Source organism: Babylonia areolata, chromosome 35 (genome assembly GCF_041734735.1).
Source record: "Babylonia areolata isolate BAREFJ2019XMU chromosome 35, ASM4173473v1, whole genome shotgun sequence".
Lineage (NCBI taxonomy): Eukaryota > Metazoa > Mollusca > Gastropoda > Neogastropoda > Buccinidae > Babylonia > Babylonia areolata.
Genome location: NC_134910.1, coordinates 6,975,163 through 6,994,940, shown reverse-complemented (window position 1 = coordinate 6,994,940; position 19,778 = coordinate 6,975,163). Strand labels below are relative to the sequence as shown.

Here is a 19,778-nt window from a genome sequence, read left to right as displayed (position 1 = left end):
CGTGTCCGCACAACAGACAATCGGTTTGACACAACAACACATGTCCACACTACAGACAATCGCTTTGACACAACACGTGTCCGCACAACAGACAATCGGTCTGACACAACACGTGTCCACACAACAGATAATCAGTTTGACACAACACGTGTCCGCACAACAGACAATCAGTTTGACACAACCCGCGTCCGCACAACAGGCAATCGGTTTAACACAACACGTATCCACACAACAGACAATCGGTTTGACACAACAACACATGTCCACACAACAGACAATCAGTTTGACACAACACGTGTCCACACAACAGACAATCGGTTTGACACAACACGTGTCCACACAACAGACAATCGGTTTAACACAACACGTGTCCGCACAACAGACAATCAGTTTGACACAACACGTGTCCACACAACAGACAATCGGTTTAACACAACACGTGTCCGCACAACAGACAGCAGGTTTGACACAACACGTGTCCACACAACTGATAATCAGTTTGACACAACACGTGTCCACACAACAGACAATTGGTCTGACACAACACGTGTCCACACAACAGATAATCAGTTTGACACAACACGTGTCCACACAACAGACAATCGGTCTGACACAACACGTGTCCACACAACAGAAAATCAGTTTGACACAACACATGTCCACACAACAGATAATCAGTTTGACACAACAACACGTGTCCGCACAACAGACAATCGGTCTGACACAACACGTGTCCACACAACAGAAAATCAGTTTGACACAACACGTGTCCACACAACAGATAATCTGTTTGACACAACACGTGTCCACACAACAGATAATCAGTTTGACACAACACGTGTCCACACAACAGACAATCAGTTTGACACAACACGTGTCCACACAACAGACAATCGGTTTGACACAACAACACGTGTCCACACAACAGATAATCAGTTTGACACAACACGTGTCCACACAACAGATAATCAGTTTGACACAACACGTGTCCACACAACAGATAATCAGTTTGACACAACACGTGTCCGCACAACAGACAATCGGTCTGACACAACAACACGTGTCCACACAACAGACAATCGGTTTGACACAACACGTGTCCACACAACAGACAATTGGTCTGACACAACACGTGTCCACACAACAGATAATCAGTTTGACACAACACGTGTCCACACAACAGACAATCAGTTTGACACAACACGTGTCCACACAACAGACAATCGGTTTGACACAACAACACGTGTCCACACAACAGATAATCAGTTTGACACAACACATGTCCACACAACAGATAATCAGTTTGACACAACACATGTCCACACAACAGATAATCAGTTTGACACAACACGTGTCCGCACAACAGATAATCAGTTTGACACAACACGTGTCCACACAACAGATAATCAGTTTGACACAACACGTGTCCACACAACAGATAATCAGTTTGACACAACACGTGTCCGCACAACAGATAATCAGTTTGACACAACACACATCCTGTCACTCCTTCCTTCCTTTCCTTCTTTTTCTTCCTTCGCTCTCTCCTCCCTCCCTCCCTCCCTTCCTTCCTTCTTTCTTTTCTTCCTCCCTTCCTTTCCACCTAACGGCACAAAAGACAATCGGTTTGACACAATAGTCATTGTCATTCCTCCCTTTCTTCCTCCCTCCTTCCCTCCCTTCTTTCTTTCCACCAAACACCACAATCGACAATTGGTTTGACACAGGTCTTGTCGTTCCTTCCTTCCTTTCTTCCTCCCTCCTTCCCTCCCTTCTTTCTTTCCACCAAACACCACAATCGACAATTGGTTTGACACAGGTCTTGTCGTTCCTTCCTTCCTTTCTTCCTCCCTCCTTCCCTCCCTTCTTTCTTTCCACCAAACACCACAATCGACAATTGGTTTGACACAGGTCTTGTCGTTCCTTCCTTCCTTTCTTCCTCCCTCCTTTCTTTCTTTCCACCTAACACCACAATCGACAATTGGTTTGACACAGGTCTTGTCGTTCCTTCCTTCCTTTCTTCCTCCCTCCTTCCCTCCCTTCTTTCTTTCCACCTAACACCACAATCGACAATTGGTTTGACACAGGTCTTGTCGTTCCTTCCTTCCTTTCTTCCTCCCTCCTTTCTTTCTTTCCACCTAACACCACAATCGACAACTGGTTTGACACAGGTCTTGTCGTTCCTTCCTTCCTTTCTTCCTCCCTCCTTCCCTCCCTTCTTTCTTTCCACCTAACACCACAATCGACAATTGGTTTGACACAGGTCTTGTCGTTCCTTCCTTCCTTTCTTCCTCCCTCCTTCCCTCCTTCTTTCTTTCCACCTAACACCACAATCGACAATCACCAGAACAAACATGGAACACAATATACCATGATGATGGTGACACGGAAGCTTATAACAGTGCCTATCCTCCGTCTGAAACCAAGCTCTAAGCGCTTTGCAAACACGGTTGTTTGCACAACAGGCTGCCTACCTGGGTAGAGCTGAATGAGAACTGTCTTTGGGCACTCAATCATCCGTTTCCTGTGTCATTCAGTCACGCATGCGCGCGCGCGCGCGCGCACACACACACACACACACTCACACAGACAAGTAGCATTGTATGTGTATGACTGTTTTTTTTGTTGTTGTTTTTTATGTTTGTTTGGTGGTGGGTTTTTTTGTGTGTTTTTTTTATCCCACCATTTAAGCAGTCATACTCCATTTTCAGGGAGTGTGCATGCTGGATATGTTCTTGCTTCCATAACCAAATTTGCATATTTTGATCTTCTGCATGCGTTCCCAAACGAGGGGGGGGCCGCGGGGGGGGGGTGCGGGGGGGGGGGGGGGGGGGGGGGGGGGGGGGGTTCAGGCATAATCAGATCTGCACAAATGCTGACACGTAAGACAATCGGTTTGACACAACACGTGTCCACACAACAGACAATTGGTTTGACACAACACATGTCCACGTGTCCACACAACAGACAATCGGTTTGACACAACACGTGTCCACAAATAGACAATCGGTTTGACACAACACGCGTCCGCAAATAGACAATCGGTTTGACACAACACGTGTCCGCAAATAGACAATCAGTTTGACACAACACGTGTCCCCACAACAGACAATTGGTTTGACACAACACGTGTCCCCACAACAGACAATTGGTTTGACACAACACGTGTCCACACAACAGACAATGGGTTTGACACAACACATGTCCACACAATAGACAATCGGTTTGACACAACACATGTCCACACAACAGACAATTGGTTTGACACAACACATGTCCACACAACAGACAAATGCTGACCTGGGAGATGGGAAAAATCTCCGCCCTTAACCCACAATGTGTGCCAGGGATCAAACTCATCAAACTACAGTACTGAAAAAACAACAACAAAAAAATGTACCTGAACTGAATGCTGATCTGAAGGCTTTAATGTGTGCGAATTTGATTTATAAAACGTGAACAGTTAGCACACTATCCTGAAGCTCATCCAAAAATTCATGGACAGAAATCATGATTTTGGTGAGTTGAAGGGCAGCTAAGAATAGACGAGAACGTGACACTCCCGGGATCGTTAAAATCTGCAAATAAGCCGCATCACTGTATAAGCCGCAGAGGTTGAAGCTGGGGTAAAAAGTCGCGGCTTATAGACCGAACTTTATGGTATTCAAAAAACTGAATGTCAAAATGGTGGAAGAAAAGAAGAACATGTGAAACAACTATTTCATGATGATAAATGACTCTGCTGAATGAAAAGTGGTAAGTGATATAAAAAAATAAAATTAAAAAAACTCTAGGGAGAGCTGGACAGTACAAGGTCTTCAGAGCAGAACCCCCCCTCAGTCAAGTGTTTCGGCCCTGAACCCCTTACACTCTAAGGGGGCCGGGCCACAACCAGGTCATGACTCCTGGATGCCCTTGTATTGCCGCCTTTTCTTTTTTCTGTTTTCCTGGTCCTCAGCAGGTTCGAACCCGCGCTTCCAAGGTGGTCTCCACTTCAGGACTGAGTCACCTTTTCTGGCAGACGTTTTAACCACTGAGCCATCACACGCCTGGTTTGAGTAGGGAAATTTAATCCTTATGAAGTTTACTTTCATTCCTCCTCGACCAGATCCAGCTAGAACTCTTTTCTGCTGCTTCTGCCAGTGCCTTGAGAGCCCATGTCCTCTCTCTGCCAGAAATCAACAGCTGTTTCATGAGGCTGTGGGCAGATGCCCCGCCCACAAACCCTCTTGCACCAATCTCTATGGCAAGGACTTTGGCTTGGAAGCCAGATTCTCTCAGGCTGCTGGCTAGGCTAACATACTTTTCGGTCTTGTAGATATGGGCTTCCTCCATCCTGCTTTCGTACGGGATTAACCAATTAAAAAAACCCATAAAAGAACCAAATCAAGCCATTTTCCAACACTATGGCAAAATTCGACAGGGAACAAAAGTTGGGGGGTTTTTGCTGTTGCTATTTTGCTAATAATAACGATAATAATAACAATAATAATACTTATGATAACAATAGTAGTAATAATTTTTTTTTTTAAATAAAGCACTATAAAATAAATAAATAAATGAATGAATCAAATGAAATAAAACAAAATGAAATAATAACAACAATATTATCCAATGTTGGTGTGCACAGGGGTGGGGTGGGGTGGGGGTGGGAGTGGGGTTGGGGGGGTGGGGTGGGGGGTGGGGAGTCCAGTGCCTACCAGACCGGGCCACGATGCATCCTTTTCATTAGGATCATCACTTTCTTCACTGACTCATCACCACCATCACCACACAAAGCCTCACTCTCTCATGGTGTCGGCAGACGGCTTCTTGGCCAGTCGTTTCTCCAGCTTGTTGCTGCCGGCGTCCACGTCCTTCAGACTTTTCTGGTGCAGCTCCACCTGACTCTGCTGTATCCTCAGGTCCTTTTTCACCATGGTGCACCTGCACCCATGACCATCATCGCCTTGTCAACATCACGGGTACACACGACCTCGTTTAACTCTTTCCATACAAACGGCGAAAAGAGACAACGTTAACAGCGTTTCACCCCAATTACCACCATCAAAATATTGCAAGCGGAAGGCTCTTATACTGAAGAGGTGAATGTTGACAAAGAATACCACAATTCTGATGACGGAAGCTAAAGGTTGGGTCATTCAGACACCCACTGGACATCCGAGGGGTCTGTGTAGAGGAGAAGACAGGACTGGCCGTACTGAGTGAGTTAACATCACGGGTACACATGGCTGCACTAACGTGGGGTACACCTGGCCATTCTTACTGTCATGGGTATTCATGACCTCACTAACCTTGAGTACACTTGACCTTTCTTGACGTCATAGGAATTCATTACCACACCCAACATGAGTACCTTTGGTGATGTCATGGGTATGCACGACCTTGCTAAACATCAAGTTTCAGTTTCAGTTTCAGTAGCTCAAGGAGGCGTCACTGCGTTCGGACAAATCCATATACGCTACACCACATCTGCCAAACAGATGCCTGACCAGCAGCGTAACCCAACGCGCTTAGTCAGGCCTTCAGGGGAAAAAAAAAAAAAAGGTGAATAAATAATAGATAAGCTTACACAAATAAATAAATAAATAAATAAATAATAATTATAATGTAAAAAAAAAAAAAAAAAAAAAGGTGAATAAATAATAGATAAGCTTACACAAATAAATAAATAAATAAATAATAATTATAAAAAATAAAAATAATAAAAATTTTTAAAAAGGTAGCAGTAATAATAATAATAATAATAATAAAATAATAATAATATAAAACATCAAGGTTATGCATGATTTTGCTTTCTTGTGTTAAATGAGTATCTGTATTTTATGCATGCTGTGCGAATGGTGCGTGCATGTGCCCATGGTTACAGCAATAGGTTGTTTTTTTTCTTTTTAAATTGTGATAATCATCATCATCATCATCACCATAGTAATAATTTTTCTTATCATTGTTATTCTCATTATTCTTATCATTACTCTTCTTATCATTATTATAAATATCAATAATCATAATCATCAACACATGACATTATCATACATTTTATTACTTCAGTACAATCATAATTTCAGTACAGTCATAATCATTATGTACCTCATCATCGATGTACCTGAAGTGTTTCAAACATGAGTGGTCCTCATCTGAACAAGCGATCAAACCTCATCAAACCTCACCGCTACAAACACTGACTGATCTCTACTTGAGCTGCAACAGTGGGAGTCAAAAAAAAAAAAACAACAACAAAAAACAAGAGAGGCAAGGCCTTCAAGACTCACTTGTGATAAATTAAGTCCCCTAGCATTAATTACAGAGTAATTTCCCTTTTTTACTATCTGCACCAAAAACGTTTGCAAAATAAATAAAACTTCCATGCTTAGCAACAGAAGTTCCTGTTTGAACAAAAAATGATAATAATGACTCCTCTTGTTGCTGTGTCAGAATAAGAGGTCAAAGTGCCAAGTTTAGAGAATACAAAAAAATATAAATATAACAGTAAATGCAGTTTGCATATAATTTGGCTTCATATATTTTTTTGTTTTTTTGTGCCTATCCCAGAGGTGCAATATTGTTTTAAACAAGATGACTGGAAAGAACTGAATTTTTCCTATTTTTATGCCAAATTTGGTGTCAACTGACAAAGTATTTGCAGAGAAAATGTCAATGTTAAAGTTTACCACGGACACACAGACACACACACACACACACACACACACAACCGAACACCGGGTTAAAACATAGAAGAACAAAAAAGCGGAACCCTACTCACTTATCTCTTTTTACTTTGGTGGTGAAGTCATCCAGATTTAGCTGGGTATCTTTGAGGGAGCTGCAGTAGTCACCCATTAGTTTGGAGTCAAACTTAAACTGAACAGGAGCCTCAGCTTCAGACCTGCACGCACGCGCGCGCACACACACACACACACACACACACACACACACAAACACGCATACACACACAACACACACGCACACACCACACAAATACACACACACACACACAAACATACACACACGCACATTCACACACACACCACACAAACATTAGAGACACATACACACACACACACACACAAACATTATACACACACACACACTCATGAAACAACACACACACACACACACACACACACACAGAGGCAGGCAGACATGCAGAGGCACACACATACATTTACACATACACATGTGTCCATAGACACAGGAATGGCATTGTGCACACAAGAAAATACAGATAGAGGTGGGGTGCACATGTAGAAGAACCCACAGCAAAAAGAGCTGCTCTAAGCATAATTCTGGAGAGAAAAAATCAACAACACACACACACACACACACACACATGCACACACACATGCACACCCACCCCCACACACACACACCCACACACACACACATGCACACCCACCCTCACACACACACACACACACACACCCCACACACACACACACCCACACACACATCCACACACACACACACACACACACACACACACACCCACACACACACACACACACACACACACACACAGAGGCAGAAAAAAAAAGCAGAAAGAAAGAAACAACAGGCACAGGATAATGATGACCCAATCATACTCCCTAGGGAGCGCAGCAGCGTTCATTCTATGCACAGAAATCTGCCACAACTGAAGTCATCAAGTGGAGCACACGACGCAGCACAATGCATGTATCATCAACATGTAAAACAAAAGAGCACAAATGTAATACATCATCGCCAACCATTACCATTACCCCCACCATCATCATTATCGCCACCCCAACCACCCCCATCATCTTCTTTGTATCATCACCACCACCACCATCTTCACCACTGCCATCACCACCATCATCATCATCATAGCCACCATCACCACCACCACCACCACCACCATTATAATCATCACCATGACCACCACCATCATCATCATCCTAATCACCATAACCACCACCACCACCACCACCATCATCATCATTGCCTCAAATAAACACCACCACCACCACAATCATCATCGTCATCATCACTGCCATAAACACCACCACCACCATCATCATCATCACCATAACCACCACCACCACCGCTACCATCATCATCACCACCATAATCAAAACCATCACCACCACCACAAAAACCATCACCATCACCACTACCATCCCCCCACCTCCACTCCACCCTACCCCCAGTCCAGGTAGTAGTAGTAGTAGTAGTAGCCTTCAGTCTTCCATTTTAAGTGAAATTAGACCAAAAAAAAAAAAAAAAAAAGAGAGAGATGGTGAGAGGCCAGGTGTACCTGTACTTGTCGATGAAGGAGGTCCAGTAGCCCTTGGTGGGGATGGAGTCCAGGGCCTGGGTGATGCCCCTTGACACCTCCTGGAACGGCTCCTGGCTGAAGTCTGTCAGCTGGGCCACGTCCTGCATCACCAGCTTGCTGCACCGCAAACAGGGAGCTAACCGGGTCAGTGTCTGCACCGTCTTGACTTCTCTACAGTCTGGTACAATGAACAGGGTCAGTGCACCGTCTGACTTAACCTACAGTCTGGTACAATGAACAGGGTCAGTGCACCGTCTGACTTAACCTACAGTCTGGTACAATGAACAGGGTCAGTGTCTGCACCGTCTGACTTAACCTACAGTCTGGTACAATCAACAGGGTCAGTGTCTGCACCGTCTGACTTAACCTACAGTCTGGTACAATCAACAGGGTCAGTGTCTGCACCGTCTGACTTAACCTACAGTCTGGTACAATCAACAGGGTCAGTGTCTGCACCGTCTGACTTAACCTACAGTCTGACACAATCAACAGGGTCAGTGTCTGCACCGTCTGACTTAACCTACAGTCTGACACAATCAACGGGGTCAGTGTCTGCACCGTCTGACTTAACCTACAGTCTGACACAATGAACAGGGTCAGCGTCTGCACCGTCTGACTTAACCTACAGTCTGACACAATCAACAGGGTCAGTGTCTGCACTGTCTGACTTAACCTACAGTCTGACACAATCAACAGGGTCAGTGTCTGCACCGTCTGACTTAACCTACAGTCTGACACAATCAACAGGGTCAGTGTCTGCACCGTCTTGACTTCTCTACAGTCTGGTACAATGAACAGGGTCAGTGTCTGCACCGTCTGACTTAACCTAGTCTGGTACAATCAGCAGGGTCAGTGTCTGCACCGTCTAACTTAACCTACAGTCTGGTACAATCAACAGGGTCAGTGTCTGCACCGTCTGACTTAACCTACAGTCTGACACAATGAACCTGGTCACACAGAAACACACACACACACACACACACACACACACACACACACACACATACACACAACTGAACACCAAGTTATTACACAGACTCACGCTGTTCACACAAGTGAGTCAAAAAAAAACAAAAAACAAAAAAAAACACACACACACACACAAAACACACACAAACACACACACACCACAAAAAGGCACACATTCACACACACAAAACGCACAAAAAGTCACACATTCACACCCATACACACACACAAAAAGGCACACATTCACACACACATACATACACACACACACACACACACACACAACAAGGTGCGCACACACTCTCACACACACACACACACACACAAACACTGACATGTGCAGCACACACACACACACACACACACACACACACACACACCACACCCTCCCACCCTACCCCTCAATCCTGCCCCACCCCCCCCCCCCACCCCCACACACACACCCCTCCCCATCCCCACACACACACACACACACTGACATGTGCCGGATGTACAGTTGCTGCATGTCCTGATGGCAGTCTAGGATGGCAGGCAGCAGGCTGTTCCCCTGGAAGCTTTTGGCCTCGCTCACGGCCACCGCGTAGTCCAGGTGCTGCTTGTGGACCTGCATCATCGTCCCCACGTACTTCGACTTGAGCTCTTCAACCTTGCCTCTGCCTGTCGTTTGTCAAAAGACTCAAGATATTCAGTTTAGTTTCATCGCTGTGAGATCTATTGCAAGCTTGGGGTGAGGTGCTTCCTTTGGTGGTTTGTTTGGTTTGCTGCTGTATGTATGAGGTGTTTTATTTGTTGGTTTGTTGTTGTTTTCTATGCTTAGTGTCTTGTTCCCCTTCTGGACTTTTACAGTCCTCTAGCTTGTCTTTGCCATGTACTAGAGACGCAAACATTTAGTTTCTTCTTCTTCTTCTTCTTCGTCGTCGTCGTTGTCGTCGTTTGTGGGCTGCAACGCCCATGTTCACTGGTATGTACAATAGTGGGCTTTTACATGTACGACCATTTTTACCCCGCCATGTAGGCAGCCATACTCTGTTTTCGGGGATGTGCATGCTGGGTATGTTCTTGCTTCTATAATCCACCAAACACTGACATGGTTTACAGGATCTTTAACGTGCGTACTTGTTGATCTTCTGTGAGAGGTGTTGGTGGTGTGGTGGTGGTCGTGGTGGTGGTGGTGGTGATGTTGGTGGTCTCTAGTGGTGGGTAGTGGTGGTGGTGGTGGTGGTGGTGGTGATGGTAGTAGTGATGGTGGTGATCATGGCGGTGGGTGTCGGTGGTGGTTTGTGGTAATGGTTTTGGTGATCACGGTGGTGGTGATAGTGATGGTGGTGTTGGTGGTGATGGTAGTGGTAATGCTGTTGGTGGCGGCTGGGGGTAGGGGCGGAGGAGGAGGACTGACCTTTGCTCTGAGCGTCCTGGTACTTGGCACGGTCCGCTTTCAGCCGGTCCATCAGGCGGGAGTACTCCGTCTTGTTCTTCTGCACCTCCTCCTGGTGCTGAACACACACACACATACACAAACACAAACACACACAAACACACACACACAAACACACACACACACAAACACAGACATACAAACACACACACACTCACACACACACACACACACACACACACACAAACACACACACACACACAGACACACACACACAAACACACACACAGACATACAAACAAACACACACAACATACACAAACACACACACACACACAAACACACACACACAAACACACAAACACACACACACACACGCACACATACACAAACACACACACACAAAGAAAACATTACACTCGTGACTATCTTTTCTTTTCCTTCTTCTTAGCTGCCTTTTGCCCACACAACCATGCGGTGCTGTATCAGGGCTGGTAAACAGTATAAACATCAATCACACAGTGTGTGTGTGTGTGTGTGTGTTGGAGCTCATTTTCGTTTTTATGTATTTGACTGTGCTTTCATATCTGTGAAACTGCATGTTTGGTGCATATCTGTTATGCATGTGTGGGTGTATGTGTGAATGTGTGTCTTCATGTTTTACATTTATTTGCTTATTTATCATCATTGTTGTCTACTACTACCTTTATTTTATATCATAATTATTATTCATTTATTTATGTAAGCTTATCTATTATTTATTCACCTTTTTTTCTTTTTTTTTCTTTTTTTCTCAAGGCCTGACTAAGCACGTTGGGTTACGCTGCTGGTCAGGCATCTGCTTGGCAGATGTGGTGTAGCGTATATGGATTTGTCCGAGCGCAGTGATGCCTCCTTGAGCTACTGAAACTGAAACTGAAACTCACACAGAATCTGGAAAAAAACAACAAAAAACCCCCCAAAGAAACAAACAAACAAAACAGCAACAACAACAACAAAAATTGGTATAAGCGCAGTCATTATCATGCAACATAAACCCAGCAGGTGCCCCTGACCTTGACCATTCTATCTTCTGTTTTCTTTTTTCTTCTTTTTTTCTTTTTTTTTTTTTTTTTGCCATAGGATTAAAAACAAACAAAAAACTAAAAGAAATCCCCAACTGACATGAACAGAAACATAACAACATGGCCCCGAATTTTGCTTTTCAGGAACAACACACATTAGAATCAGGGACAGGGTATCATTTTCAGGAACATCTCAGCAAATGTACAACATCCGTCTGACAGCCAGAAGCAAGGGCTTTAAGGCCAGACACGGTAGTGAAATTTTGACCAAAATCATTACTTTTTGTGATTTTCATTTTTTCGCACAATTTGCTTCTTCAACGTCTAATCTTTATAGTCCGTTTCACCTGGGTACTATATTCACTTAAATAAAGCTTCAAACAGCATCAGCATGTGTGATTTCTTGTGAGTACAAGCACATCTCTTTCTTTTCCTGTTTTCTCAGTTTTGTTTTTTGTCCTCGTAATACCGTTTTTCAAAATGCTAATGCTAAAAAACTTTAAAAGATAGCATGTTCAAACTTGATACTTTCTTTCTTTATGTATTCATCTTTATTATAGTGTGGTGGTTTGTATAGTACTAGAAAAAGAATGAATATACACTCATTTGAAAAAAAAATTATGTCAAGGAATTTATACACATTTCAACAACAAAATAATAATAAATGTATTTATTCAAATTCCAAAATACCACTGCACTGTAATAAAGAACAAATACAAATAAATCAAATAAAACAAACAGAAATAACATATCTATAAAGGTACCGAAGTTCTAAGCTTTTAATTTTTTTTTTTGTCGGCCATTTTGGATTAGTTTCCATGGAAACCGTCACGACAATTTGCACAAAATGACCTTTTTCGACATGTTGAGTCCAATATCTTTGCATACCATGTCACAGAATGCCATAAACTTCAAGTTTATTTCATACGTTTTTGTACTACCATGTCTGGCCTTAAACAAGGTAACATGCCTCCACTTTCAAAAACGATGTCCGCGTTCAAACGGTTAGTGCTTACCCACAAGCGCACTGGACTTGCTGAAATTCCTTCGCCGGTGACAGAAATTGAGTGGACTTTCACAAAATGGCTTCAGTAGTGTTCGGACAGTTCCGGGTTTTCACGAAGTGACTTCCGAAATATTCAGCAGCATTTCCATAAGCCTTGACAAAGGTCAGAAAGCCATCTAAGGGTACATTTGCACCCACTAGATACTTTTGAAAAAAAATGTTACAGTCAGATTTTTTCACTTTTCCGGGACATGCAGCAAATATCCATATTTCTGGGACACCCTGTCCATTTTATCAATTTTCCGAAACAAATACGGGCCCTCAGTTATGGTAGGCATGCTTGTAACAAGGACCTTCTTTTCAATCATCCTTGGATCTGAGGAACCTGCCATCACATATAATGATAGCACTTAACCCTTTGGTCACTCTGTCTGTCCTCCCATCCCTCCCCATCTGTCCTTATGTCTGTCTGTCTATTCTTCTGTCCAGCAATGGAGCCATCCATCTTGTCTGTTTGTCCGTCAGTCCGTCCTCCCATCTCTCCCCATCTGTCTGTATGTCTGTCTGTGTATTCTTCTGTCCGTCCGTCCTTCTGTCCATCCATCAATCTGTCTCTCTGTCTGTCCATCTGTCCGTCCTCCCATCTTTCCCCATCTGTCTGTATGTCTGTCTTGTCTATTCTGTCCGTCCGTCCGTCCCTCTGTGCATCCATCGATGCATCCGTCTGTCTGTCAGTCCGTCCTCCCATCTCTCCCCATCCCTATGTATGTCTGTCTTGTCCATTCTTCTGTCCATCTGTCCCTCTGTCCATCCACCAATGCATCCGTCTGTCCATCAGTCTGTCCTCCCATCTCTCCCCATCTGTCTATGTCCGTCTTGTCTATTCTTCTGTCCGTCCGTCCCTCTGTCCATCCACTGATCTGTCTCTCTGTCTGTCCATCCGTCCGTCCTCCCATCCCTTCACATCTGTCTGTCTGTTCTTCTGTCCAGCAATGGAGCCATCCATCTTGTCTATCTGTCTGTCAGTCCGTCCTCCCATCTCTCCCCATCTGTCTGTACGTCTGTCTTGTCTATTCTTCTGTCCCTCCGTCCGTCCGTCCCTCTGTCCATCCACCAATGCATCCGTCTGTCTGTCTGTCCTTCCATCACCCTCCATCTGTCTGTATGTCTGCCTTGTCTGTCCATTCTTCTGGCCGTCGGCCTGTCTGTCGGTCTGTCCTTGCAGGCAGTCTGGACTGACGGCGTTACCTTGGACATCTGGAGCTCCAGGCTCTTGCGCTGCTCCAGGTAGCTGTGGCGCGCCTTCTTCTTCTCCGAGATGAGGTAGGTCAGGTGATCCAGCACACGGCTGGACAGCGCCTCCGCGTTGGTCCTCACCAGCTGGACAAAGCTGTCCGTTTTGGCCAGCTGGGTCTGAAACGCCTGGAACGGGTTTTCAGTTTCAGTTTCAGTTTCCCAAGGAGGCGTCGCTGCGTACTGGACGAATCCGTGCATTATATGTTAGTACGTAACACCACATCTGCTGGGCAGATGCCAGACTGACCAGCAGTGTAACCCAACACGCCTGTCAGGCCTTTCGTGCCTGCTTGTGTATGTTTGAAAAATAGCAGCACCCAATAGGGGATGTGCAATATGTTCACAATACCATTGTCCATTTTTAGGCCATGACACATCCCAAAAGCTTCAAATCATAAAGAATACAATAAGTGGAAAAAAAACAACAAAAAAAACAACAACTCTTGACAAAATGAAGATAATGAAATAGTGTATAAAGTTCATATACTGATATAGCAGAAAATGTTAGCATGCATGTAAAAGTTTCACTACAAACTCCATTTCTTTAACACACTGTTTGGTGGCCATTTTGAATTGTTCCCATAGCAACAGGTGGTTACAGAATTCTAAAATAACATTTTTTGTGTGTGTGATCCAGAAGTGGTGACACATCTGGCAGAAAACAAAATAATAGGGTAAGGTTGGAAAGAAAAACAACATTATTTGACTGTAATGTCTGTTAAACTGTTAAGGGCCGTGGCCTTGTTTTTCAAAGAGGGCAGTGTGGCCCATCTGTGCGTGTGTGTGTTTTAAGTAATCTGCATCATAAAAAGGTTATTATTCTGAGACTTTTAAAAGTACAAATTAAAATTATCACTTTCATCTATTCTTTTAGGTATGAGTGAAGTCAGAGCACATGAATGGATTTGATGTTTTTTGGGGGTTTTATCTCAGCATAGAGCACAGCAACATGTGTTAGGAGTGAAAAGGTTTAAGAAAGAAAATATCCACGCTAAATCCGCCAGACAGGGGAACAGGATTTGAACCACAGGCTCCCCTAGCTGCAGGACATAGTCAAACGCTGTACATAATGGCCAAGTGGTGATGCGTCCCCGCCCAGAAAGTGAGAGAATCTGAGCACAAAGGTTCAAATCCCAAACTCGGCACAATTCCCCCCCTCCTCTCCACCTCCCCTCCACCCACCCCACCCCTCCACTGGATCTTGAGTGGTCGTCTGGATGATAGTCATTCCAGTGAGACACTAAACCAAGGTCCAATGTGTAGCATGCACTAAGCACACATAAAAGACCCCATGGCAACAAAAGGGTTGTCCTTGGCAAAATTGTGAAGAAAAATCCACTTTGGTTCGAAAATACATTTGCAGGCAGGAATTTTTCTTTCTTTCTTTCTTTTTTTTTTCTTTTTTTTTTTTAAGTTGGCATTCTCACAGTAGTGAAGCAATATCTCTGGAGAGAGCAGCCCAAATGCTTTCACACTGTAAAATCTTTTGTGACAAAAGAATAATCCAATACAATGCTTCAGCAACACAACCACCACACACATCACAATATAGTGCCTTCATTTTTTCCCCCTCATATTGCAAGAAAATTTCCTCTCTGTTCTTTTAGGTCTATCTATTATTCAAGGCTTTACAATTTCATCATAACTTTAGTATAAAATAAATGGGCAGCAAATTTTGCAATCAACCTATATCATATAGGAGAGGGTGGGGGGTGGGGGTGGGGGTGGGGGTGTCCGCTGTTTGTCATACATAACTGTTACACTCTCTGGCTCACAGTGACATTGTACTGAGTTTGGAGACACTGCCCTGTGCGTATATATGTGTGTGCCCTCTATAAGAAAGTTTATTTCTTTTCTTTCTTTTTTTTTTTAAATCAAACATATCACATATATATTATTCAATTATTCAATACATCATTTTCCTCACCCCGTAACACCTAACTTGTTTTTCCCCCTCAAAAATCACAAATCCGACGACAGATATTCAAAAATACTGATGGTTTAAACAAAATAATCATCATCAGAATGTTAACAGTATCAAACTAAAGTCAGGTGACACAAGTTACTGTGTTAGTGTTACAAGAAACCTAGGGGGTACAGATAAGCAGCAGATATATTGATGTATAAACTCTAATCAGACCCAAAATTCTGAGCTGTTTGCTCAGTTCATTCTCTCCAAGTCCAACTTGTGAATGACAAACAAACAAAAAAAACAAAAAACCACCTGAGACACATCAAACTCACATTTTACAAACACATGCTCAACAAAGACATGTATATACACACACACATACGTTCACCAAACACCGAACTTGACATGTAGAGACTTGACATAAAGTGATAAACTCATCACACAAGAGCACAGTCTATAAAAACATACCCACATACTCCTTCATCACACACACACACACACACACACACACACACACACAATATATATATATATTAGGCATCCTTCAGTCTCAGAAGACTATGGAGTTGCGCTCTAGGTGTTTATTCTGGTACAGCGTCGGGTGTGGCTGGCCAGTCCGACGCAGGAATGACAGTCCAATACACACACACACACACACACACACACACACACACACACACAGACAAGTCAACTGTTCAGACAGACGGCATGCCCACACTTTAGATGCCTTATAATTTCTCCAAACGGTGCTTGCTTCTACCTCTCTGTAGAATAGGCCCATTAGGTGTTTACGATTGCGAGGTGTTTATGATTGTCAGGTATTTAGTACTGTCTTCTCATTGGACTGTTTTTGCTTCTTCTTGGCAGACCCCCCCCCCCCACACACACACACCCTCACCCCTGGACTTTCAACCACTGCGCTGCAACAATGCATGGGTCAGTTTCCGTTTCAGTTTCAGTTTCTCAAGGAGGCATCACTGCATTCCGACAAATCCATATATGCTGCACCACATCTGGTAGGCTGATGCCTGACCAGCAGCATAGTCCAACACGCTTAGTCAGGCCTTGAGCGCAAGCACGTACACTTGTGTACCTATCAAGAGTGGGTTCCTTCTAAAGAATTTTGCCAGGGAACAACACTCTCGTTGCCATCGGTTCTTTTTCCATGCGTCAAGTGCATGCTGCGCAAGGGACCTCAATTTATCTTCTCATCCCAACAACTGAAAGCTCAGTTCAGTTTTCCTGTCAAACTTGGCGGAAAGGGCGGAGAGCGGGATTCAAACCCACACCCTCACGCATACCATACTGGCAGGAGCATCTTAACCATGTAAAGTGATGGCCCAGAGGTAACGCGTCTGCCTACGAAGCGGGAGAATCTGAGCACGCTGGTTCAAATCACGGCTCAGCCGCCGACATTTTCTCCCCCTCCGCTAGAGTGGTGGTCTGGACGCTAGTCTTTCGGATGAGACGATAAACCGAGGTCCCGTGTGCAGCATGCACTCAGCGCACGTAAAAGAACCCACGGCAACAAAAGTGTTGTTCCTGGCAAAAATCCACTTCGATCGGAAAAACAAATAAAACTGCACCCAGAAAAAAAAAAAGAAAGGGTTTTGCTGTAGTGTAGCGACGCGCTCTCCCTGGGGAGAGCAGCCCGAATTTCACACAGAGAAATCTGTTGTGATAAAATGAAGTACAAATACAAATTCTGCCGTCTTCCTCCTGGCATGGGTCATATGAAGCCTAATTCCAACCACCAAAGCTGAAATTCTGCACATCATTTTTACCTTCCTTTCTCCACACACACACACACACACACACACACATACACACACAAAGACTTTCTCACCTGAAACACACTGCAGCAGTCCTGGAACTTCACCAGATCATAGATGTCTCCTTTGGTGGCCTGCTGCAGCATTTTGGAGAGGTTGTTGGCATACTGCTTGTCGGCGTCTGCCCGGGCAGACACCAAGCGTTTGAGAATCTCCAGGAGTTTGATCTCGGAGTCCTGAACTTTCAGCAAGACCTCATGCGATTTGCGGCCCTGGAGGCTGGCTCCAAAACCCATCTTCTTTTCTTTTCTTTTTGCTTTCAACGATGGTTTTTTTTTTTTTTTTTTTTTTTGCTCTCCTCCTCCAAGAATCTGAATCACACAACAGTAAAAATTAAAATCATATATATATACACACACACAGAATGCAATTTCTTTTTATCACAGTTCAGTTCAGTTACTCAAGGAGCTGTCACAGTATGCCATCTGTGTATCTGTTGATGTCCTCTTTTTTTTTTTTTACTGTTTTCTTATATGAGTAGTTTCACGTCTACATCAGTTTTGCCTTCTGGCCATTCCCAACAAAGTCTTCCTCGAGTGGGTGAAATGATTGTTTAAAAAGATGTTTGAGGTTTTCAGGGTTTTCCTCCCATTCTTTTGTTTCTTTCAGGTCTTGTACTGGCACATAAGCTGGATTGTGTCTTCTGTTTGTCCCATCCATGATCTTCCACGTCCCATATGGCTGCCTTTTGGTTCCTTAACTGGATCTTGCAGTGGGTTTTGGGGGTCTATCGAGCAAGAGTTATGTAAATCTGTGTGTGCATGTGCATGTATCTATGTGTGCACATCAATTTTTACTACTTAAAGTGTAAAATATTTTACGTGAGGTTATGTGTGCTGACTTGGATGTGTCTGTGTGTGTGTGTATGTGTGTGTGTGTGTGTGTGTGTGTGTGTGTGTGTGTGTGTGTGAGTGTGTGAGTGTGTGTGTGTGTGTGTGTTGAAAAACCTCTTTCAGCTTTGTTAGTCACTGATTCACTCAGCAAAACATTGTTCATTGTAACTGAAAAGATATATCATTCATTAATTGTAACTATCATGATTATATCATACATTCCATTTCATAACAATGTGCAGTAATTTCATATGTTTATGGTGCAATGCTGACAGAAACAGATTTATGAAAAAGAAAGGAAAGGACCGGAACAGCAGAAGGAATTACATAATCATATATATCATTGTGTGTGTACGCGCGCGTGCGTGCATGCGTGTGTGTGTGTGTGTGTGTGTGTGTGTGTGTATGTGTGTGTGTGTGTGTGTGTGTGTGTCTGTGTGTATTTCAAAGGTAAATACACCAGTCTTAAACTCTTATATAAAGTGGTTTTTTGGGTTTTTTTAAATGTTCTTATTAATCAGGCAATAGGCTGATAAAGCCTAAAAGCCATGACACTTGATATGGTATGATATGATAAACATGTTAAAGGTAAAAATTAGTATATCCCATGTTGCCATGCAAATGTTTACTAAAGTTTAACTCTCTGAAAATAGTTTTAGCTTAATTTGAATCTTTTCAAATCAAGTTTAATCAAATTTATTATCATTTTTAATAGTTTAATAAATATTCTCTGTAAGTATAATCTCTGTTACAATCGGTATGTATGAGTTTTTATCATCTGCTACATTATTGCAATTTACCTTACCGGCACTTAGCATGCACGCATGATCGATGGGCTCTTTTTGGTCTAAAACCACATGCAGATGGTCACACACACACACACACACACACACGCGCGCGCGCGCGCGCGTGCTCTCTCGACAAAGCATCAGGGCTTAATTTACTTCCCAGTTGCGAGTTTGGAATGGTACACTGCAGTCACTACTAATATAAGTTTTGCACAGCATAATAAAACCTGCGTAAGCGTCAGAATCAAAATCGTGGAAGCAAGAGTGCACACTCACATGTTCAATTCAGAAGAAGAAGAGAAGCCACCCAGATTCTATTGACGACAGCTCAAAATCTCACAAATTTCCTTCTTTTTTTACCATGCCCCAGCAGAAGTTCCAAATCTTCCGCTTGCCTATTACGTCAC

General features: G+C 43.5%; 1 protein-coding gene across 2 annotated transcripts in view; it reads right to left on the bottom strand.

The window, feature by feature from the left end:
• LOC143278073 (tyrosine-protein kinase Fer-like) overlaps positions 1-19,778 on the bottom strand; it is a 49,555-nt gene extending 29,777 nt beyond the window's left edge. For both annotated transcript variants that reach the window (XM_076583105.1, XM_076583106.1), the window contains exons 1-8: positions 19,648-19,778; positions 17,765-18,061; positions 13,959-14,132; positions 10,662-10,758; positions 9,745-9,922; positions 8,276-8,413; positions 6,764-6,886; positions 4,786-4,926 (exon numbers count right to left, since the gene is read on the bottom strand). In XM_076583105.1, coding sequence (XP_076439220.1) covers positions 4,786-4,926; positions 6,764-6,886; positions 8,276-8,413; positions 9,745-9,922; positions 10,662-10,758; positions 13,959-14,132; positions 17,765-17,986 — 1,073 coding nt within the window. In that variant the 5' untranslated portion in view covers positions 17,987-18,061; positions 19,648-19,778. The remainder of the gene's footprint in view (positions 1-4,785; positions 4,927-6,763; positions 6,887-8,275; positions 8,414-9,744; positions 9,923-10,661; positions 10,759-13,958; positions 14,133-17,764; positions 18,062-19,647) is intronic.